At 39.8% G+C, this 22238-nt stretch overlaps 3 protein-coding genes across 8 annotated transcripts in view; all 3 read right to left on the minus strand.

Annotated features, from left to right (window-relative positions):
• Positions 1 to 248: 248 nt before the first annotated feature.
• si:dkey-21e13.3 (uncharacterized protein LOC100150043 homolog) lies at positions 249 to 10237 on the minus strand. 4 transcript variants are annotated; one of them, XM_024284320.2, is made up of 7 exons: positions 8943 to 10237; positions 8750 to 8868; positions 6751 to 6774; positions 5450 to 5557; positions 4888 to 5010; positions 4685 to 4810; positions 249 to 3923 (listed from the first exon to the last, which is right to left on the minus strand). In XM_024284320.2, exons 2-7 carry the CDS (start codon positions 8835 to 8837, stop codon positions 3451 to 3453), a joined length of 942 nt encoding a protein of 313 aa, XP_024140088.1. In that variant the 5' UTR covers positions 8838 to 8868; positions 8943 to 10237; the 3' UTR covers positions 249 to 3450. The 4 variants fall into 4 exon arrangements, with proteins under 4 accessions (XP_024140088.1, XP_024140086.1, XP_024140090.1 ...); XM_024284318.2 differs by having other exon boundaries at positions 8750 to 8865; positions 8932 to 10235; XM_024284317.2 differs by having other exon boundaries at positions 250 to 3923; positions 8932 to 10231.
• Positions 10238 to 10952: 715 nt separating this feature from the next.
• Positions 10953 to 14230, minus strand: si:ch73-127m5.2 (uncharacterized protein LOC561202 homolog). The gene is made up of 5 exons (XM_024285688.2): positions 14073 to 14230; positions 12440 to 13014; positions 12164 to 12364; positions 11951 to 12080; positions 10953 to 11874 (listed from the first exon to the last, which is right to left on the minus strand). The coding sequence occupies exons 2-5, from the start codon at positions 12822 to 12824 to the stop codon at positions 11409 to 11411; spliced, it is 1182 nt and encodes a 393-aa protein (XP_024141456.1). The 5' UTR covers positions 12825 to 13014; positions 14073 to 14230; the 3' UTR covers positions 10953 to 11408.
• Positions 14231 to 16519: 2289 nt separating this feature from the next.
• Positions 16520 to 22238, minus strand: part of kif19 (kinesin family member 19) — a 34331-nt gene continuing 28612 nt past the window's right edge. The window contains exons 6-20 of one of the 3 annotated variants that reach the window (XM_024285095.2): positions 21643 to 21768; positions 21377 to 21571; positions 20704 to 20850; positions 20512 to 20634; positions 20274 to 20430; positions 19992 to 20172; positions 19704 to 19902; positions 19361 to 19631; positions 19160 to 19284; positions 18933 to 19093; positions 18765 to 18858; positions 17736 to 17853; positions 17174 to 17562; positions 16885 to 17044; positions 16520 to 16794 (exon numbers count right to left, since the gene is read on the minus strand). In XM_024285095.2, the coding sequence (XP_024140863.1) occupies positions 16676 to 16794; positions 16885 to 17044; positions 17174 to 17562; positions 17736 to 17853; positions 18765 to 18858; positions 18933 to 19093; positions 19160 to 19284; positions 19361 to 19631; positions 19704 to 19902; positions 19992 to 20172; positions 20274 to 20430; positions 20512 to 20634; positions 20704 to 20850; positions 21377 to 21571; positions 21643 to 21768 (2565 nt within the window). In that variant the 3' untranslated portion in view covers positions 16520 to 16675. Of the gene's footprint in view, positions 16795 to 16884; positions 17045 to 17173; positions 17563 to 17735; positions 17854 to 18764; positions 18859 to 18932; positions 19094 to 19159; positions 19285 to 19360; positions 19903 to 19991; positions 20173 to 20273; positions 20431 to 20511; positions 20635 to 20703; positions 20851 to 21376; positions 21572 to 21642; positions 21769 to 22238 lie in introns of all 3 variants that reach the window. The other 2 variants (XM_024285096.2, XM_024285094.2) reach the window with 2 other exon arrangements.

Genomic DNA, 22238 nt, shown 5'->3' on the forward strand with positions numbered 1-22238 from the left:
GCACACACACCTGAAAAGGTTTCTTTACAGTGTGAGATTGCCATCTAGTGGTAAACTCCAGTACTGACGCTGGTTTCTAAAAGGTCTCAAAGGACAGATGTAGTGTCTGACAGTGTGAGAGGAAAGACAAACAAAGAGGCCATGTTTGCATATTCATTGAAACGTGTCATGATTGTGACTGATCACATCTTTGCTCCGACAGCTATGTCCCTGTTTTAGAAATCTTCCAATAACATGAGATGACTTTATTTTTCTGAAAAAAGTTGCCCAGTCATTGTGGAAAAATTAAGTTATCTTAAAAAACAGTATTTTTGTGTTAAATTTAAAATGATGGGCTTGTTTTGATACATTAATGCAGGAAAATGATTTAAAATTTCTATTTGACAAGATTTTAGAGGACAAAAAGCAGACCACAGTCCACAAAACTACATAGAGCACACCAAAATATTCAAAATTGTATTAATTTAAAAATGAAACGTAATAATGAATACATTAAAATGCAGTAGGAAACAAAACATAGACATCTAAATTACATTCCATTCAAAACATTGTGAAAAATATTTCATTTTACTCTTAAGCAATTTTTATACTATTGAAAAACATTATTTTCAATCAATCAATTTTAATATTTAAAAATAACAAATGTATGGATTTAAAAACAATGCATCAGTATAAAACCCAGACATTTTTTTAGACATCTTTATTTCTAAATATCAATTACCCAAAACAAATTGTCACAATGGCTTGTTGAATGTATGTTTTAATCAAATAAAAGGATCAGAAGTTAAACAAAATATATTTTAACATCATGTAACAAAAGTGAAAAAAAAATAGAACAAACTGATCCTTATTAATCACATTTTTATTGAAAAAAATACTTATTTAGCCAATAAATTCTAAGTTTTATGTAGCAATTTTACGACTTTATGGTTCAAATGTTTGTCCGCCACTTGTTTAAACTTATTTATGATTTTATACCAAAATTTGACTTGGAGCTTTATTTGCTGCAGCAGCAGACTTTGATGTCTAATTTTACAATTTGAACAAAAAATTTCCTCTTACGTTGTTTTAAAGCACAAGTTTAAAATTTCCAGCAGTGTTACCCCCCAACAGCATAGAAATACATGAAAATGCACACGCTCATATGACAAACTGGTTATTTCAATGGGAAAACTGTCCTTCAATTACTTTTAATTGAAAGGCGTATTAAAGAGTGTCTCAGACAAAGACTGTCTGTATATACAGTGGCATAAAACTCTTAAATAAAAAAATAATGCTTTCATTCTAAGGAGCACATTAAATACATAACTAGATATTTTTAAATGTTAGGAGAGTCAAAGGACACGTTCAATATTTAGTGACTAAATACGTGCTGAGGGGTTAAAGGTAATTGTCAGTTACCAATTCTGCAAATTGTCCCACATAAAAACAGGACTTTGTATGTTCATTACACAAAAAACTTCAATTGTGACACAATGTAAACAAAGGAAATAATGTTTTTTATATTCAATTATTTGCATAAAGGTACAGAAATTAAGTATTTGGTCAACAGCGTGATGCTTTGTAATATAACCCTGGTTGGAAGTGACAGACGTCAAACATTTCCTGTTTTTGCCCTGCTTTGGTCCATTCCTACATGCAGATCTTCTCAAGAGCTGTGATGTTTTTGAGGCTGATGCTTGGCAAAACTGACTTACAACTTCCTGTCATAGTTTCTCTGTTGGATGGAGGTCCAGATACAGGTAAAACCACTCCACAAACTTACAACGATTTTCATACAACTACTCCTTTGCTGCCGTGGTGGAAGGTCCAGCCTTGTTTTATCTTCAATGCTCTCCCATGCTTTTTTCACCAAAAACTTACCACTCATGGCCACATTAGTTTTTTTCCTTAATACCTATCAGTCATCCTGTCCTCTTTGTAGAAAAGCAGCCCCAAATCATGATGTTTCCAACTCCATGCTTCACAGTGGATATGGTGTTCTTGGGATATAACTGGACATTCTTTTCCCTCCAAACACGCCGAGTGGCGTTTTTACCAAACAGTTCCAATTTGGTCTCATCTAACCAAATGACATTCTCCCAATCCTCCTCTGGATCATCCAGATGGCATCTGGTAAACTTTAGACAAGTCTGGACGTGCTGACTTAAGCAGGAGAACAATTGAAGCTCAGCACAGCGTGAGTTTATGAGTATTACTCTAGTGACTGTCATTACTGTAGTCCCAGCTCTATTCAGGTGTCTTATGTGGATTGGTTCAACCCACTCATGTTTAGGTCAACAGTCTTGTTCCCAGTGTCCTTTGACAGTTCTTTGGTCTCGTCCCTGGTGCCATTTGAGAGATCTTTGGTCTTGTACCTGGTGCCCTTCGATAGCTCTTTGGTCTTGTTCATGGTGTCCTTTGACAGCTCCTTTGTCTTGTCCCTGGTGTCCTTTGACGGTTCTTTGGTCTAGTTCATGGTGTCCTTTGATAGATCTTTGGTCTTGTCCATGGTGTCCTTTGACAACTCTTTGGACTTGATCCTGGTGTCCTTTGACAGCTTTTTGGTCTTGTACCTGGTGCCCTTTGATAGCTCGTTGGTCTTGTACCTGGTGCCCTTTAATAGCTCTTTGGTCTTGTTCATGGTGTCCTTTGACAGCTCTTTTGTCTTGTCCCTGGTGTCCTTTGACAACTCTTTGGTCTTGTACCTGGTGCCCTTTGGTAGCTCTTTGGCCTTATTCCTGATGTCCTTTGACAGCTCTCTGATCTTATACATGGTGCCCTTTGATAGCTCTTTGACCCTCTCTGACTCTCCAAGTTGACGTGTCCTTATAATGAACATTACAGAATATTTTCATATTTGTTAGTAGGACAACTTGCAGAACCAGTGAGCGTTAAAAATGTTTTGCCACACTGAGTATTTTATGAGTTTTTCACCTTTTTTACTATCACTGACAAATATTTTTAATCATTCTAAGCACTTGTGAAAAAAGCAGCATCAAGGGCATCTGCATGTCATTATCATTTTCACATAAACATACTTTTATGGTTTGATTGCCTTGAAAAAAGCAGTGGCACAATGAAAACAGATAGCTTTACATCTCATCCTGTAAATAAAATGCAACATTTTTGTATTACTTTCATGAATGTGCTTAAAGAAATCAGACTGACTTTAAATTGATTTGTGTTACATTTGAAGTCAAAAGTTTTTTTAGGGAAAGTTCTCCTTTCTCCATATTTCTAATGCATTCCCAGTAATATCCAATTTTTGTTTTATTACGTCTTTTTGGATCCTAAAAAAAAACAATCTTTGTACTTTGTGAGTCTACATATGAACGAGTAAAAAAATGCTGCAATCAACGTTGGCTGCTAAGAACAGCTGACCCACAAGACATGAAAAACTACAGTTTTTCTCATAAAAGCTTTTTGATCCAGTCTTTTCAGGCCACCGTGTGAAGAGTTATTGAGCTGTCATAGGAAGGTATGGAACACGCGAGTCTTCAGGCTCTTTGTCCGAGGAATATTCCTGGTTGAGAACTTCATCAGCTTGAAGAAATTCGAGCAGCTTCCCACGCTGAAGAAGGGGAACCAGCCTGTGGCCCGTTTGTTCCCGTGAAGGTTCCAGAAGGAGGAGGAGCAGCGCTGGAAGTTTTCTATGCTGACCAAGAACTGACCCGGCCCCCACTGGGAGACCCGGACCAGAGTCACGGAGAAGGCAAAGCCGCAGGTGTGAGGGGAAACGCCGTGAAACACCGACTCCCCCGGCCTCAGGGACGGCCCCCTCTCCCAGATCATCCCGGCCTCCTCGGCCATTCCCATGCCGCTGACATTGCAAAGCGCCTTGAGGCACACCTCCTCCAGAACCTCCTTGTCAGTAAATCTGAACAGGATACTCACGAGGCGCGGTACCGCCCCTCTGCGAAGTAACAGCTCCTGCTGCTTAGCTGGAGGGGGAAAAAACACACGTGATGAGGGCTAAAGTTAAATATATGAATAACCATAAAGTATCCTTTTCACTGGGTGTGTGAAATTTGCTCTCCGCATTTGACTCATCCTCTAGGGGAGTGGTGAGCTGCAACCACAGCCGCAATTAGGAACCATTTGGTGGTTTAACCCCAGAATTAAACGCCTTAATGCTGACTGTCAAACAGGGAGACTTTGGATCCCATTTATAATCTTTTGACCGTAGATTTGAACTTATGACACTCCAGTCTCAGGACGGACACTCTACCACAGGGCCATTGTGTTGGTTACTAAAATTAAGAACTTTGCTTTCAAATGAAGATCCAGTTGGAGCACCCAGCAGACAGCATCACAACTTCCAGATTAAAGTGAATTAATAAACCAAAAAATGATCAAGGGTTTACAGAGAATGGTCAGAAAAAGAGAAAAAATCCAGTGAAATTTCCAGTTCTATGGGTGGAAATGCCTTGTCGATGTCAGAGGAGAACGGTCAGACTGGTTCTAGCTTATAGAAAGGCAACAGGAACTTAAATAATCACAACCGAGGTCTGCAGAAGAACATTTCTGAACGTACAAAACGTCCAACCTTGAGGCAGATGGGTTACATGGTGTCACGCCTGTGGCTAAGACCAGAAAACTGAGGCTACAGTTCAGACAGACTCACCAAAACTGGACAATAGAAGATTGGAAAACGTTTCCTGGTCTGATGAGTCTCCATTTGGGTCAGAATTTCAGTACTTACCGCTGTCGTAAGACATGCGGGAGATGGCCGTTACGGCGTAGATGAGCAGCTCTTCGTTTGTGCTGGTCAACACCGACAGTAGAGCCGTCACCAAACCAGCGTCTCCAAATCCTTTACGGACCACAGCTGACAAGAGAGAAAAAATAAAAAAAACAATACTAACTAACATTCATTAAAATGTAAACGTGCTTAACATCACTTACATTCTTTGGCAAGTTCAGCCACCAGCTGTGCGGTCAGCAGAGTCAGAGGCCCCCTCCTCCTCAGAGATAGAGCCAAAATTGGCAAAATCCCACTGATGACAACCTGCTCAGCGGCGCCCTTCTCTGGACACAGTTAGAATTGAACATAAAAACCACAGATAATAGTCAACATTCAACGATCCATGCGGCTTTTGCCGATTTCTGCTTTAATCCTCGGCTCTGTTTCAGCAGCATGTGACTCCACTTTATCTCTGATCCTGCAGCTCTCATCCTGAGATACAAACTTAGATCCATCTGGAGGCTGTCAGCCCCTAAATCTCCTAATTATGCGGTTTTACAACAGGTTGATTATTTAAATTAGATGTTATTAGGCAGACGGCCCTACATGTGGTAAGCATGCTGTTTAATTGACATGAAAATGACAAGCACACATGGCAATAAAAGCACCTGCACATTACATGTCACATTACATTCAGATAACAGACATATACTATAAATCAGCTCCAAGCTCCAACATATGCTGTCCTTAAATGAATAACACCAGAGGAACAGACGAGCTTACTTCTTTCTCTAATGTTGGTCAGCACAGTGTTCAGGTGGGGCTTCAGTTCATCTTCGATCAGCTCGATCCCAAGAACTCTGATGGCGCCCAGAGCATTATTTAAGTTATCTGTGGAGACAGAGAAACTTGTGTAAAGATGAACCTTCAGATGCACAAAGTATTTAGCCAATAGAGAAATGTGTGACATGCAGCAGAGCGACGGGACAGTGAGAGGAGGTGGAAAAAGCATGAAGAGTACAACTCAAAAATCTTTACAAGAACCAGGAATTTCATTTACAGCTATGAATATATATATTTTTTACCAAATAATCTAATTTAAAAACATCTACAGATTTTTAATCATTAAACTCTTTCATTTGTTCCAATACATTAACCTAAAATATGTTATTTTCTAGTTGTGTGTGCACTGCAATATAGTCAGTGAGGATACAGTTATTATTTTTAACTAAGAAAATATAATTAATACAATGTCAGAAAAACTTTAAAGTGGTTCTTTATAGGGTTTACAGGCAAGAAATCTCAAGTTAATTGACTATAAAAGACACATGGATGCATGAGGGTTAGTTATATGTATTAATATAAATAACTAATACTTTAGAAGACAGTTGAGCAACAACCAAAACCAGTTCTATATTTAATATTTTTAATATGAGGGATTAAAAAAGATAGAATCAAGATTTAAACATGAAATAATAAAAAAAACTAATTAATCGCAAACTGGAAATGATTAATCGCGATTAATCGATATAACATGTTTTTTAGTATCAGTATTTGGCGACAACTTATTATCTGTAAATAATCATGATATGAGATCACACACAAAACTACATTTAGAACAATTATTTTTAATTACTGCTGTCAATTAATTACAAAAAAAAATCTGATTAATCGCACTTTTGTGCTGGGATTAATCACGGTTAATCACAATTTTTTACCAGGTAAAATGTATTTGTATAGTTGGCAGGGGACCACAGCAGTCTGCTTTTTGTGAAAAAGTGATTTAAACCACAGAAATAGCAAGAATAAAGTACTAAATACAGATTGAACTTTTTTTTTTTATATATATATATATAAGTGACCATATTGTAAGCGGGATAACACTCAATTAAATGTTTTAAAGTAGAATTTCCGTTAATACATATTAACGCATTAACTCTTGTTGATTAATTGCGTGCGTTAATGCAAATAATGTTCACAGCCCTAGAAATAATTCTACTCTAAGAAACAGATGTAAGTAAGAAAAAAGATCTTTAATTTAGTTTAGCCAGCGTGTAAAACAAGCTTGAGATAAAGCAGGTTACCTTGGAAGACAACAACAGAGTCATCTGCAAAAATAAAAGGAAGAAAAGGAGGATGATGATAATGTCTTAAAAAATAACTCAAACAAATTTAATAGTTGCAGTCCAACATTTAAAAAATACAATTACTGGTAGAAATATTGCTTAAAAATTATATCAATAAAGAAAGAAATTGTTACTTTAACTTTTACTTTGAAAGTACAGAAGACAAATATCTTCACTTCCTGGTTGAAAAACAGGAAACAATCATTTCAGGAAAATTATGCAAAACTGTAATTTTTGAAAGAATAGTGGAAAAAACTGAGTTTATATTTGTTCACCATCAGTCCCACATGGTTATAAATTCAAACATTTAAAGTGCTTATGGTAGAATCAAATCTTTAACTGAAAAATCCAGTAAGGAATGTTTGAAAAATGGCTTTTAACCCACAAATTCAGCTCCTCCAAAACCACAACAGCTTCTGAACTCGGCTGTGATCCACCAAAAATTAAGCGGCATGAGTGTAAGAATCTACTGGAATTACTTTGATCGTGTTAATGGTTGAAAAGTTACAGCATGCTAAGGATTTTGTGTTTAAGCTTCTCCAGCAACGCCTCAGGTGTTAAAGGGTTAAAGGCAAATTGAGGGATTTTATCATCAAAATGAATCCTAGCAGGATATGGAGGATTATTTGGTTTGAATTCTTCCTTTGAAGCCTTTTTTGGGAAGATGGTCACTGAAATGTAACATTTCTGTGAGGACTTTTTTAGGGTTTTCTCCTGAATTTTGGGAACATCTCACATAATATAGAGATGATTGTTTCTTTAGTTGCATCCTTTGATTTATTGTAAAAGCTCTTTTAATTATCCACAAAAAAAGAAGAAAAAAGTCACTTCTGAGTTGACTGTAAAGCAACCCCGCCCCCATTCCCTTCCCCGTTGGACAAAACTAGGAATACCAGGCATATTTTCAATGTTATAAATACATTTTTTCAAACAATATTTTTTCATCTGCCTCTGATTCACAACAATTTGAATAAAGAAATACTCAAAAATGCTATTTTAGGATTATTTTTCTTCACAAATGTCCTCCATCATCAGGAAAAAAATACTAAAAGCGTAATTTTGGATTGTTAAAGATTTAAAAATGCTTTTATTTATTAATTTGTTTGTTGACGTTTCTGTGTTTGGGGTGAAAACAGAGAAATTATGGGCTTATTAGGAACAATAAATACACACAAAAGCAACTTTTTCTCATTTTTCTGTGAAATGATGGAAACCGCTGTTGTTGGTTGTCGTCTCACTTGTACTAATCCCCTGTAATGCACACAGAGGGATTCCTGGAGGTGTTGTTTGCCTCCTCAGCGTGGAGTGTGTTTTTAACGCCACAGTTCACCTTTGACTCGCCTCAGTAAGCTGCTTAGAAACATGGGAACCCCAGAAGTGATTAAAATGGAAGAAAGTATCTGCATTAACAGAGTTTTGATTATGTTATTCATAGCCAAAATTTTTAAAAACTTGGCGTTTTTTAGGACAGTTTCTGCAATTTGACTCTCACTTGTGGGCGAGACTGTTTAAAGTAAGCCCACCCCCACTTCCCATCATCCATCTGTTCACATGCTCTCCTGCTAGCTTACAACCCCTTACCTGTGCAACAAAACTGGTGAGAAGTGTCAGACGGACAGTTTTGAGTCAGATGTTAGCTAAGACGAGGAAAACGTGGATCTAGTCGTCTTCAAGTGGATGCATCAGAATGGGGCTGATTCAATTTAAAGAAATAATCTGCAGTTTTAAGCTTAATTTTCCTTATACATGTCCTTCATCATGAGAAAAATGCTACAAGAATGTGTACAAATATCATTTTGATGATGAATCCGTTGGAACTGATGATGAAAGAGGGGCTCACTCCCCCCAATAACAACATCTTCTACCTACAGAAGTGTAAATTAAACACTTCCATCGCTTCAAAAAGGCAAATTCAGCATAAAATCTGTGAATCTTTCAGTGAGAATCATCCACTCACCGTTGCAGGGCTGCAGCCGACTGGACACGTTTTTATCCCTGTGAGTTCCTGCATGTTTGTGGGAGAGCGGCACCCTGGGGTGCCCCATTCTGCTGCGTCCTGCCGTCTCTGAGCTGCTGCTGGAGAAACTTTGTCAGGTTTGCAGAACAGATTTTAGGGAAATCAGATCTAATTCTCCTTACTCTCTGGGTACCAGTTTGTTTGAGGACTTCAGCTCCACCCGTCCAGCTCACATGTCCTGAAGTTTGGTGCAGAAGTGATGGAAGCTTCGTCTTTGTTTACTCCCGTCTAGCGTTCTCTCTGTGCTCCAGCTGGCTGTGTGTTCCCTCTCAGGGTTAATGCAAAGCAAATCCTCGCTAAAGCTGCGCCCTCATCCAATGGCGGCGAGTTTGTGTGCACAGATGAGGCTTTAGCACTTGGCTGACTCTGCTCAGCGCATCACTCCCGCCCTAAAATCTCCCATAATGCCTTTCAGATTCCAGAAGATCTGAGCCATTAGCACAACACGCACAGGGGAGGAGGAGCTGACATCTGTTTATCTGCACTGGTTGATTGTGAGGTGGAAACTTTTCAGGTTTTCAACATTTTTTCTTCCAAAATGAGTAAAAAAAAAAAAAAAGAAGAAGAAGAAAATAATTTAAAAAAAAACAGATTAAATAATTTTAACCCCAAAGTTGGTCTCTGAGTTCCTGATTTTATTCTTTTACAGAAAAATAGAGAAATAAATAAAGGATGAATGTTGTTTTTTTCACCCCTTAAGATTCCAGTAAAAAGAAACTTTTTCAACAGAATTTACAATAAATACAGCAGAAAAGTGGCGGTCATTGCTCTGGCAGTTATTGTGCTGCATAAAAATGAAAAATAAAACATCTGTTTACTAAACACACAGAGACGCCTAATTACATTTGCATATTTTAATTTTTTTTTGCATTTAACAATTAAAATATGAATGATTAGAATTAAAATTCAGAACAGCATTCAATAATCTGACACACTGACAGTTTTTTTGCAAACCTCAGACCTTCGACAGAGTTTACAAACAAAACCTTTTTTTATTACAACTTTAAATCTCATAAATATACGAGAAAAGAGGTAACTGTTAAATTATGAGAATAGTCATTTATTTATAACTATTGGCTAAATTCCTGACTTTTTTCCTTGTAAATGTCTGTTTAAAAGTCGTAAATTTTCCACTTTAAATCTCACAAATTCACAAAGAAAAAGTTGTAACTGTTAAATTATAAGACTAAAGTTTATGTGTATAACTTACAAAGTCATAGTCTAAATCTTTGACTTTTTTCAAGTAAATTTCCATGTTTCAAAGTTGTATATTTACTACTTTTTTAACGCAAATCTACGAGAAAAAAAGTCAAATTTACGTGGAAACAGACGTAAATTTACCAGAAAAAAAATCATACATTAACGAGAAAGAAAGATGTAAATTAACTAGAAAAAAACAAAAAATTTCAAAAAAATGCACAAATTTACAAGAAAAGTCACAATTTAATGAGAAAAAAAGTTGTATCTGTAAAATTATTAGAGTAAAGTCGTAAATTTATGACTTGCAAAGTCATAGGCTAAATCAATTACTTTTTCACGTAAAGTTACATGATTTAAAGTCGTAAATTTACTACTTTTCTTTAAATTTAAGAGAAAAAGTTGTAAATTTATGAGAAAAAAAAATCATAAATTTACAAGAATACTTGCATATTTGACTTAAAAAGTCATAAGCTAAATGTATTACTTTTTATCTTGTGAATTTGTGCTTAAATAATAAAGATCAATTAATGACTCCATGAGAAAAAAAGTCATAAATTTACATGAAAAGAATCATAACTGTTTATTTACGAGTATAAAGTTGTATATTTCTGACATTACTTTTTTCTTATAAATTTGTGTTTTAATGTCATAAATTTGCAACTGTTTTCTCATAAATTCATGAGACAAAAGTAATATTATTTGAAACATTCACATTACCTGTTAACATTCAAGAGGCTTTGACAGTTGAGTCGATCTGCTGCTGCACACGGTGTTCACCCACTTCAACTTTCATCTAGTAAATTTAGGACTTTAAATTTCGTAATATCACTTTTTTTCTTTAATTTGTTGGGACTAATACTCCGTCGTACAGACCGGATTCATTTACTCTGAAAACAAAATACATAATTACCATAATCGCTGCATTTGCGTGTCGTTTCTGTACTCAAATTGGTGTTGCATAAAACTCTAGAGCATCATTTTATTGTAAACTGCAGAAAGATGAAGCAAATAGACCCTTTTTTAGTCACCACTGATGAGTTGACTAACATGTTATTTCTCGGTGAAAACTCCACACTTGAATTCAGCAATAGTTTAAGTGCCAGCCGAACTGACCGTTATGATTTTGGTCACACTTTTTGATCCATTTCAACAACACCACAATTTCTACAGTTTAGGGGATAACAAGATACATCTGTGTAAATCATCCCTAAAACATGAAGACTGATTATAAAGGTTGATAAACTAGAGGATGAAGTAACTAAATGAAAACAAAACTAAAGATAAGTGTCTGCTTGATTTGATCCCTAACAAGGCAAACTGAATGTGCTTTTCTGGAATAATAAGAGATGTTTTTGTGCTACAACACTCATTAAATCACTAGAGGAGCAGGAAACTGTTGTCAAACAGTCTGAGCTGCATTAAGACCGCCTGTAACCGCCTCGTAGCCCACAGAGACAAAGGTCAGGACGTTAGTCTCCTCAGAATCTGGCTTGTCTGGACCCGCTTGGGTCTCAGACGGACCGGCGAGTCCAGAGTCTGGTTTTATTTTCTTCCTGGCTCTGACCCGGGTCTTTGCTTTAGCGGCGCTCTTGCCCTGATCTCTCGCCCCTCCAGACGCCGTGTGAGGTTTCTCGGACGAACAGACCTTCCGGTGGCGCCTGCGGATGCGGCGCACGGGCTGCGTTGAGTCGGCTGGGTCGGACGCCGCCGCCCCGGACAGGATGCGGATCTGCTGGTCGATTACCATGACGATCATGTCCAGGGCGACGTCCAGCATTCCAAGGCCGAGGCCGTGGGTGACATTTTCAAAGGCGCCGCTGTTGACCGGATCTTTGAAACACTTCCTCATCTCCTCCAGGTGGTTTCTGGGAAAAAAGAAGCAGCTTTTGTGTCATTTTATCACTTGATTGTGCTTTTATGACATTTCTGTGACATTCTTACTTGGTTTCGATGAGTTTGGACCAGTGTTGAACTGTGTTGGTCTCAGGAATGAGCTGTTTGGCCATGTTGCCATAATCGATGTAATCATGAGCAAAATCCTTCATATCTTCACATAAAGTTCTTGTGTCGCCTAAAAGAACCCGGAAATACACAGAAAATCACTCATTTACGAAGCTGATAACACACACACACACACACACACACACCTGTCACCTTCAGTGAGTTTGGAGAACGAGGAGGACACGGAGGTGGTGGTGCTCGGCGTGAGGCCGAGGACGTTCAGCGACTCCAGCAGGGTTTTCTTGCTGGCTGGCCCTCTGCTGACCCGAGTGTACGCCGCCAAGGAGCGCAGGGACATCTTCTCCGGAGCCTGCAGGCGCCTTTTGATTTCCTCGTACGAGATGAGATATTTACCTGACCAGGAAGAACATGTCAGCTGAGCGGCGTTGCAATTTACCTTTAGATATTTACTTAACGGAGAGTACGTACGAGCCTTCGAGCCCTTCATGTTGGGGTCCAGCAGGGATGACACCTCCGCGAAGGGCACCTGGCTGCTCGGCTGTGCGTTCGGACCCGCGCTCTGCCCCAGCTCATGACTATGCGAAGGATCTTCCGTCAGGACCGAGACCTGAATCTGGTTGTCGCTGTGAATGCTCTGCATTTCCAGCTGGTTTGGGTCCAGCGGGCCCTGACTGCTGTGTGCTGGAGGTAGAACTATCGTGTTTTCGGATAAACTCTGCAGGCCCATGCTGCCTTGTGGGACACCACTGCCTTGCTCCGAAGACACTTGGAAAATACCCATAACTGGCTTTACCACAGTGAAAACCATGTTCCCCTGAGCTCCCAGACCCATCATTCCAGTAGATGGGTCCATGTTTTTTTATTTATTTATTTTCTGAAAAGTTATTTTGGCTGGAGAAAGAGAGGTTTAAAGTTCGGGTTACATCAGGTCATATGGGAGGGCTACAACATGTTTACAGATGGACTTAAAAAAAGGGAAATGCTCCTTTCTTGTTCCTGTTTTTGGATTATCCACCGGCGAAAGAAAAAAGCTGAAATTATCTCTGGAAAACAAACAAAACAAACATATTTATTGTTAGCACTTAACCTTTTAACATTGGAGCTCCAGTGTTTAGATTCGTTGATTAACTGTACTTTTCAACCGTTAACACGATCATCGTCATTCCAATAGATTTTGAAGGAGAAAAGCGGCTCTCGTGTTCCAGATTATTTTGGAAGTTGTATTTAAGTGTCAAAGGTCAAATTCTTTGTTTTTCTTTAATTAAATTCATAGATGATATTGTGCCTCTGAGCTCTTTGATCACTGAAATAAATCTCAGACACCTGATTATCATTTTGCTAGGTGAGCTCAGTTAGTATGAAATAGTTTTGATATTTCATGAAAGTGTGATCATCGTAATGTTAAGAAATTTGATTCAGACACACACAGGTTCGTGCAGATAAAGGCAGAATGAGGAAGGTTTTTGCCAGACAAATACATCAGATTTAGAGAGCAGCTGCTAAAATATTACAAAACAGCAAGTCCATATTTGAAGCTGCTGGTGTCTCTGGAGTCCCACCAACATCAGGTGCGGGATCCTCCAGAGGCTTGCAGTTATGTGTAAACCTTCCATTAGAACACCACTAAAGCGCGTCCAGATATGTGTTTTATTTTATTTTTCTATTTATAGATTATTTTTTTTTTTTTGTGGTTTTATTTTGTATCAAACTACTATGTGGGCCTCCTCTAAAAGACTGAAATGGAAGGAACTATAATATTTCAACACGGTGCGGAAGGATCCCGTCAGGAGTGCAGTTATGGTTTCAGAATTAAATGACGATTAAAAAGAAGACAATTCAAGCTTTTAAAACAGTTAAAGTGACCCTATGATAACACAAAATAGTTTTCCGGGCTACAACCTACAATTTAAAATAAAAAAAGAAACACCGGACTAGTTTATTTGTGCCTTTTCCCCCTTCCATCATGGCTGCCATCGGTCGATGTTGGTGCAGACCTTAAAACAGTCGATATTTGGACTGGAAGGAACGCTTCAGGACACTATTCACAAGCTACGGATCAACCGTAACTTTGAATGCAACTAGTGACGGTTGTCCCACTCACCGAGAGCCAGCTGTCTCACTCTTCAAAGGACGCTGATCCTAGAACGGTCCGAGTCGACGCCAGCGACATTTTCCTTCTTCTCTGTTGTTGCATCGGCGGGTTGCAAATCAGTCGTACTAGCGTCGAGGAGCAGAGATACTCGCATTTCATTGGCCAGCTTGTACATCAATCAAACTCAAAGCTATCTCTCATTGGAAAGGAAGAATATTGATGTAATAAGTGGGCTGGATTTCCGAATCAGGTTCATCAAGGAAAACGTGAATGATTCAACTACTTTTTAAGTGTTTGGGATCATTTTTACTTGGAAATGTATTGATTAGATAATTATAAACAAAAATAAAAATTATGAATTATTTAAAAAATGATTATAATAATAATAAAAGTTTTACCTCAATTTGCTAATTTATGCCGAAAAATTAGTATTTTGTGGACTAACATTAGAATTTCATAATCACAAATTAGTATTTTGTTAGCATTTTGTATTTTGGGGCCACAAATAAGTATTTAATGTGTACAGTTGTTGGAATAAATTGGCCTTTTGTGTGTAAAAATAAGTATAGTATTTTACGGGCACAAATCAGCTTTTTGTGCACAGAAATATATTTTTGTGGCTGCAAATAAGCAAATGGAATTAAAGATGCCAAAATACTATTTTGTGCGCAAAAATGGTATTTGTGTCCTCAAAATACTAAATTGTGCACACATAATGTTGACTTGTGGCCACTAAATTATTATTTGATATTATAAAGATTTTTGCTAATACATCTTGAATATCTTGCTACGTCTACAGACCAGTGAAATATTTGGGGTTTTTTTTCAGTTAACAAATTATAACATCTAAAAATGCACTTTATTTGATGAATTATTAGCATAATTCTAATTTTTTATCCTCACTATTTTGTTGACTTATTCTGTGCAGTTAATGACATCAATTTATTCTTACTCGAGGAACATTATTTTAAAGTAACACTATTCTTACTTGAGCACTAGGTCAGGTAATCTACCCACCTCTGGGTCGTTGATCAACTCTTTCCACCTGTTGCATGTGTGCACCCCCTAGCGGTCATTTCTCGGTACGACACACAGCAGACCAATGGAAAATCGCGCTTTAGCAGTTCCCTCATTAAAACCGAGACTCTTTCTACACATTCTATACATTTCGATCTTGTCATCACATTACCAAAACAGTCCTACACAAATATTGAAATAAATAACTTATAAAAATGCATTAATAGAATAAATAGGTTATTTATAAAAATATCTGCACACTATAATGAAATAATATTAACACAAATATTTAAATAATAGCAGTTTATTATTATTGATATTTTTATTGTTAACTAATCTAATTATTTTAGACCTGGAGGAACCAGTAAAACAGAATAGCCTCTTTTTTAAAGTCCCACTCTAATCATCTTTTAATCTATTTTTAAATTGTTCTCAGTGTTTTCTTAAGTTATGATTATGCTTTTAGCCAAAAACAAACATTTTCTATAGAGCGACAGAAATTCGCCTTTTAGTTGTGGATGGGACTGTTGACACAGAGCAACCCTGCCCCACTTCCCATCATCCATATTTGAGAGGTATTGGCACAATTTTTATTGTTTTGAAACTTTAAATGTTTTCAGTTGTGTTTTAAAGTGGCATAAACGTCGATATTTTAATTTTGTACTTGTACTACAACGTCACCCATGAGAAAAGATATCCCTGAGCTTCTACTCAGCCCAAATGAGAACTTAATCCAGTTTTTTGTGGGTCTGAAGATCCTGGGAGAACATAAATAAATCATCCTTGCACTGAATTCAATCTACTTGTGATGCTGAAACCGTCACTTTTTCCTATTTCTTCACACGTCTCAGTGTCGCTTTGCGCAAAAACTGCAGGAGATACTGGGACAGGTAAAGTGAATAGGAAAAGTGAAAGAATTTGCAACAATAAATAAAAACTCAGTTTGTCTTTAGACATCCGACTCGTTGGAAACGGTCTGAATGTGGTACCCCACTCCAACAAAATAGAAACAGAAGAAAGTTTTATACATTTATTTTGACACAAGTAAAAAAAATGTACAAAAAGAAAAAAAGAATAGAAAGTAGTAAATATGAAAATGTCAATATATTAAAAGAAAAGGCAACTGTTAAATAATATCCGTAAAAACAGCTAATCTGGAAATAAAATGTCCGATGTTGCAGAAACTACACAAACTTTTTGGGGTGTAAAACTCTAAAAGAGCATTTCAAAATAAAACACTGACTACATCAAACACTGATGCTGACTGTGACAGAACTCCAGGTTTAAGTCAGAACGGGTCGTTGCAAACACTAAAACTTATTGAGACGACACATGAAGAACTAAAAATACAGCTTACGACTAATCTGAGCTTGAAGCCTTTGCTAGAAATTCAGCGTGACAGCTAAAGCAAAACCGCCTGACAGAAGACACACTCTCTGTCTACTTAAGACTTTTATTCTGTCTGCACCCCCGTGATGAACATACAGGGGGGTCAGTGCTGAGGCATCCAGCCTGCGTCTGGTTAGTGTCCTACATTCTATCGGTTTTATTTCTCAGAGCAGGAGAGGTCGCCGCCTCACGCCTCGATGGGGGACTCAGTGTCGGCGTGTGCGCTGCGCCCCGGCGCCTGTGGTGGTGATGTAGAGGAGGGGCTGCGGCTGCCGCAGTTGAGCTCCTCGCTTCGTGGTGCTGGTGGAGGACTCGGCGTTGCAGCCTGTGAATGGAGCAAAAACAAAAAAAAAAATGTAGTTTCACACCCAGGTGGGAACAGAAGAATCCCAGCGTTCTGCTGTTCTGAGTTTACCTGCTTGTGGGGCGATGTGGGGGGGCCTGACTTTAGTGAGGGGCGGGACTCCTCTGCAGTGGGGGCGGAGCATAGGGGGACCGTTGATGTGAAGGTGGGGGTCAGATGTGCTGTCCAGAGGGCGAAACCTCTGAGCTGTGGTTGTTTTGGCCTGGGGCAGCTGCAAGACAAAAGAAACGTTAAAAAAACGTAACTTGAACTCCAAAAAATACAATATTACTGTCCATCTTTCACTTAAGTGAGTTGAGGCGTTCGGATAAAAAATATAAACGTGCTTGAAGACACTCACAGCTTGGCCGGTAACCTCAAATGATCGTGAACGTCTCTTCTTGCGGCGAGCTTCGAAGTCGACGTCCCGAGGCGTCTGCGTCTTGGTGGTGACCTGACGGTTGCGGGGGCGTGTCCAGGTGGCCTGCAGGCCGGGCCCCTCCCCCGTGCTGCTGGACAGGTTGTCGTCTGAGGTGGCGTGTCTCAGCTCGGGGCTGGGCTGTCTCCCACGCCGGGTCGGGAGGCCTCTAGGGGGCGCCTCGCTCAGAGAGAGGTTGCTCTTTTGCTTCTTGGGGTCCAAAGGAGAGGGGGCGTGCGGCAGCCGCAGGACGTCTACCTCCAGGGCTTTGGAGCGCCGACGCGCTGCTTTCACCGCAATGCTCTGACCTCCCTTTCGGAACTGTTGGCGGTCTGTTCAAACATAAAACCACATTATTTCATTATCACACTCTTCATTTCTCGTCTTTGAACACTCTATATGGAGCTGCATTTCCTAAACGCGCTCGCATTACTACTGAAACTGAACAACTGACTGCAGGATTCCACCATCCGTCCTGAATAATGCAGCTGAAGGGGCGTCTAACCGTTTCGTGGCAGGTGGATGTCAGCGCCGGCCTCGCTGCTCTCGGGCGATGAGTCCAGGTGGCTGCTGACGCTGTGGCTGAGATGACTGTAGCTCAGGAAACTGTCTGGAGCCAGAGGCTGCAGAGAAAAACACGCAGAAGAAGACTTAACACCAGACATGTACCAGGATTCTGTTCTGACTCGCAGCTTCAGCGAGACTGCTCAATCCTAAAATATTTACTCTACAAAAAATAAAACTACTTAACAGTATTTGACGTAAAATTACACTCTGCTCTGCAGTTATTTTCATGTTCAACCACTGTACTTTTCAGAGTATAAGTCATGTTTTTGAAGAGTTTGGTTGGGGGTGGGACCTATCCTCAGGTGCAATTTATATAGGATTTTTTTATTATTTATTATTTAGCCACATTAGCAACGTTAGCGTATTTACAATAGCACCAGACCTTGTTTGCAATTTGTAAAAAAAAAAAACTACTACACTTTGTAGTACTATTTTGTAGTACAGCTACTACAAAATATTGTGTGGCTATGCTAACTCCCAATTTTGATGATTATATGTACAAAAATATACTAAGACATCACTATGCGTTAGCTATGTTAGCATATCCTCAATAACAGTGAACCTTGTTTGCAACTCCTAAAAAATACAGCTAATAAACATTACTGTGTATATGCTAAATTCCAACCTTGTTAGCTATTAAAAATATAGAAAACACTTTGACACCGCTGTGTGTTAGCTGTTTAAGTGTATTTACAATAACGCTAAACCTTGTTTGCAACTTGTAAAAAAAAAAAAAAAAAAACACACTGCTAATGAACGTTACTGGGACTATTCAACATCTTCAACATCAGTAAACGGCCAGAATAAATCCATATATAAGGCAGTCCAGATTATTAGGCGCATTATCGTTTTTTGGAAAAATATTAAGGTTTTTAAGTGCGTCTTTTGGAGCAGAAAATACAGTTATTCTTAAAGTAGAAGATCTATTGTGAATCCTCATCCACTCTTGGGTGAGTTTCGTTGGTACCTCTCTGTTGCCTTTCCCGTTGATGTGGATTGGGGGTGGGGTCATCACAGTGGAGGTCTTCATGGGTCTGATGTGAGGGCTGCTCCTAAAAACTCTGTCAGGAACAGGTTGGAATATGAAATGAGCGTTCCATTTAGGATGGATTGTAAACGGCGGCGTGGTTCTTACGGCTCAGGCTCGGGCAGGATGGGGGGCAGAGTGTGTCTGCGCATCCGCGCCTGTCCCCGGTTGCTGTCGGACATGTTGCGAAGGCTGTCCTGGTCCGAGTCGATATCCTGCATGCTGTCGCTACCCAGAACAGGAAGGGCGATCCTCGGCAGGGAGCCGTCCTGGAAAGGTGGAGTGTATTTGTATCACGTGGAGTCTTGTGGCGTTTCATTTTCTGCTTTGGTTACCTTGATGGTGTGTCGGATGGACATCTTATCAAGGGCCATGACTCTGTCCAACTTCCTGTCATCAAGCTCCCTCATGTACATGTCATAAAGCTCCTGGAGATGTGGAGGCACCGGCAGACTGTGGTCTGGAAGGAGAAAACCATCGTTCACTAAAGCTGGGAACATCAGAATGATCCTTTTCCCCACAAACATTTAACTGACCATCGATGAACTGTCTCTGCTTCTGAATGATCTCGTCACACAGCTGTCTGTACTGCTCAAAGCGCTGCACCACAAAGTTTTTCTGTCGGATGACGTTGTCTTTCAGCAGCGCGTGCGACTGCATCTCGGCGTTCTCGATCTCCAGCTCGTGGACCTTACAGAGGAGGCCCAGCACCTCCCGCTGCTCCTCTGAGCTCACCCTCCGAGGCAGCAGCTCCTCCAGGCGGCGGGCTTGATCCCGGAGCTCCACAAACTGGTGCTCCAGCAAGTTCTGATGACGGGGAGCAAAATCAACAACTATTTGACGATATAAATTCAAAGAGGAGACGAAAAGTAAGCCGACCTTCTGCTTCTGAATCTTCTTCTGCTCTGCAGCCAGGAAGGCCAGGTTTTCCCGGGCCAGCACCACATCCTGGGTCTCTGTGGTGTCTGGGGGAGACTCGGTGGAGTCAGAGTCCTTCTCGCTTTCATCCTTCTTGACGCTCTCCTTCCTCCTCTCCGCTCGCCACTTGCTCCGGCGCCGGCTCCTCTCCTGCTCCCAGCTAGGAAGTTGGAATAGAAAAGCGCGTCAGAACTTTTGGAAGACAAATAAAAATGTTTAATTTGATTGTAGTTTAAATAATTTCAGAACAGTGACTCTGTGATGATGAGGAGGTGTTTGGATTTGTCGATCTGGATCTCGATGTTGGAGTTCTCCAGCTCCATCAGGCTCTTCCTGATGTCCATCTGCTGGCGGAAAGCGTTCAGGAGCTGCTCCCGGAGCTGCTCCAAGTCCGCTCGGCTTTGCAGGCTGGCATGGGCCTGGACCTCAGCTGCAGGAGACAGCAGTCGTTTACAGTCTTCAGAGACTTTGACGTCCAGCTCAGAATGACCAGAATAACTCATTAAAGTGTCGGGCAGAAGGAAAGTGTACCCTGGATGTTGCGGATGTCGGCTCGCTCTGAGCTAAGCTGTCGGCTCGACTGCTCTGCGATCTTCTTTTTGAGCCGCTCGATCTCGCAGCGCAGGTCTGAGATGATGTTGGTGTACTGAGCGATGTGGTAGGACACGTTCATCAGGTTCTTCTTCACCTGAAACCGCCAAAGACAAACATGTCATCATCAAACACTGTCAAATCAAATCTAGCTGTGATCTGTAGCTTTTAAATGTACCCGCGTTCGAATGCTTTTGGCACGGTCAGCGTAGGTCAGGGTGTTCCGGGACTCCTCGAAAGCTGTGGACGCCGGGCTGATATGAGCGATCATGACCGTTCGGCTGTTCCCACCCAAGGAATCCTAAAATAGAGAATGTTTAAATCATGCAAAACCATAGAGGTGAAGATCTACAGAAATGAGCTGCGTTACCTTCAGGAGACGAGTTAACTTGCTGTCTCGATAGTTGACGTATTTATTTCCGTTTTTGTCGCTCAGAGCGTTGATGCAGTTGCCCAAAGCGAGCAGGGAGCGGTTAATGTGGGCTCCTTCTTTTAACCTCTGACCTCTATTCTGAGTCTGCAACAGAATAAAAAAAAAAAAAAGATGAAATGTCATGCCTGTGAAAAGAGACGTAGGAGAGATCCAGATTGACCTGCAAAAGCAACCCTGTAATTATACAACAAATGACTGGAAGATAAAAGGTTTCTATCTTCTTTAAGTGCCTCAAAGGAAGTCTAATGGTCATCTCTTCATCAGCTGAAGGTCTTTTGTTGTATGGAACAAAACTGTGAACCAGATTGTTGAAACAGGAACAAATAAAAATACTAATTTGGGCAGAATTGAGGAACCTTGCTTTCATTAGTCTTCAAATGTCTATTTATTTGTTGACACATCCATGTAACACACATGTAACATCCTCCTTCTACATACAGTCATGCTTGTTTTTGGATTGTGGGGGGAGTCTAAAAAAGCACAAATCTGGATAAAAATTTTAATTTGATGACACAAACTAGATCCTAAAGCTCCTCCCACAAACACACGTGTCAAAGAAAACCTCCACCTGTGCAAACATTATACTGTTGCTGTAATTCTGTCCACACACCTGTGCTGCTCGCTCCGAGCCAGCGAGGTCGATCATGAAAAGGCGAGCGAAGCGGACCTCCTGCGAGACGTCGCGAGAGCGGCTCTGCTGTTTGACCGCTACTTGCAGCACGGCGTGGGAGCGGGAGGATGTCTGGTTGGCCGCGGTCGGCTCCTGCGTGCGCTGCTTGTTGCCCTTCACGAGCAACTCCATGATCTGAAAGGAAATGAGTTAGTGCTTTGTTCTTAAAGCCATGTCAGTGCGTCCAGAGTCAGCTGTTTTCTGACCTCTTGAGCGTTGATGGTGGACACCTCAGTGATGCCTGCGACCTGAATGACGCCCTTTGAGTCTTCTCTGAGGTCTAAGAAGCCAGACGATGGGTTCAGGAGGTCACGGATCATTTCATTGTAGATCTATGGTGGCAAATGAAAGAACATAAGATAGAAACATCTAACTTAATTGTTTTTGTTCTCTAAGATCAAAAGATTAGAACTCAAAATTGGTGCAAAACTATCATTTTTTACTAGGGTTGTAAACGTTTTTATTCAGAACAAGAGCTTTTAGTTCATCTATTTTTGTCTTTTATTGTATTTTATCAGCAATATGGGTATTTTATGTATTTTACCTTGGTGTAGCACTTTATGCTTTTTATCCAGAAAAGGTGCTATAGAAATAAATATTTACTTACTTACTTATATAACACATTAACACATGTGAAAAAGAATTAACGCGTTAAAATGTATTAACACACATTAATTAAATCTTGCAAAGATATTCTTCAGCTTTGCCTCGGACAGTTCATGCGTTAAAACACTTTGTCTTACAAACAACATAAATATTCAGTCAGTTTTTAGTACTTTATTTTTGCTCATTTTGTTTTTTG

Source organism: Oryzias melastigma, linkage group LG19 (genome assembly GCF_002922805.2).
Source record: "Oryzias melastigma strain HK-1 linkage group LG19, ASM292280v2, whole genome shotgun sequence".
NCBI classification, from domain to species: Eukaryota; Metazoa; Chordata; class Actinopteri; order Beloniformes; family Adrianichthyidae; genus Oryzias; species Oryzias melastigma.

What these genes read in the sequence shown, in the direction of transcription:
- si:dkey-21e13.3 (XM_024284320.2), bottom strand. Translation starts at nt 8,837, where the DNA reads ATGGGGCACCCCAGGGTGCCGCTCTCCCACAAACATGCAGGAACTCAC. An exon ending in TCGGCTGCAGCCCTGCAACG is followed by an intron (nt 6,775 to 8,749) that starts GTGAGTGGATGA and finishes TTATTTTTGCAG; the next exon opens with ATGACTCTGTTGTTGTCTTC. An exon ending in GGCTGAACTTGCCAAAGAAT is followed by an intron (nt 4,811 to 4,887) that starts GTAAGTGATGTT and finishes CTCTCTTGTCAG; the next exon opens with CTGTGGTCCGTAAAGGATTT.
- si:ch73-127m5.2 (XM_024285688.2), bottom strand. Translation starts at nt 12,824, where the DNA reads ATGGACCCATCTACTGGAATGATGGGTCTGGGAGCTCAGGGGAACATG. An exon ending in CATGAAGGGCTCGAAGGCTC is followed by an intron (nt 12,365 to 12,439) that starts GTACGTACTCTC and finishes CTTCCTGGTCAG; the next exon opens with GTAAATATCTCATCTCGTAC. An exon ending in TCCAAACTCATCGAAACCAA is followed by an intron (nt 11,875 to 11,950) that starts GTAAGAATGTCA and finishes CTTTTTTCCCAG; the next exon opens with AAACCACCTGGAGGAGATGA.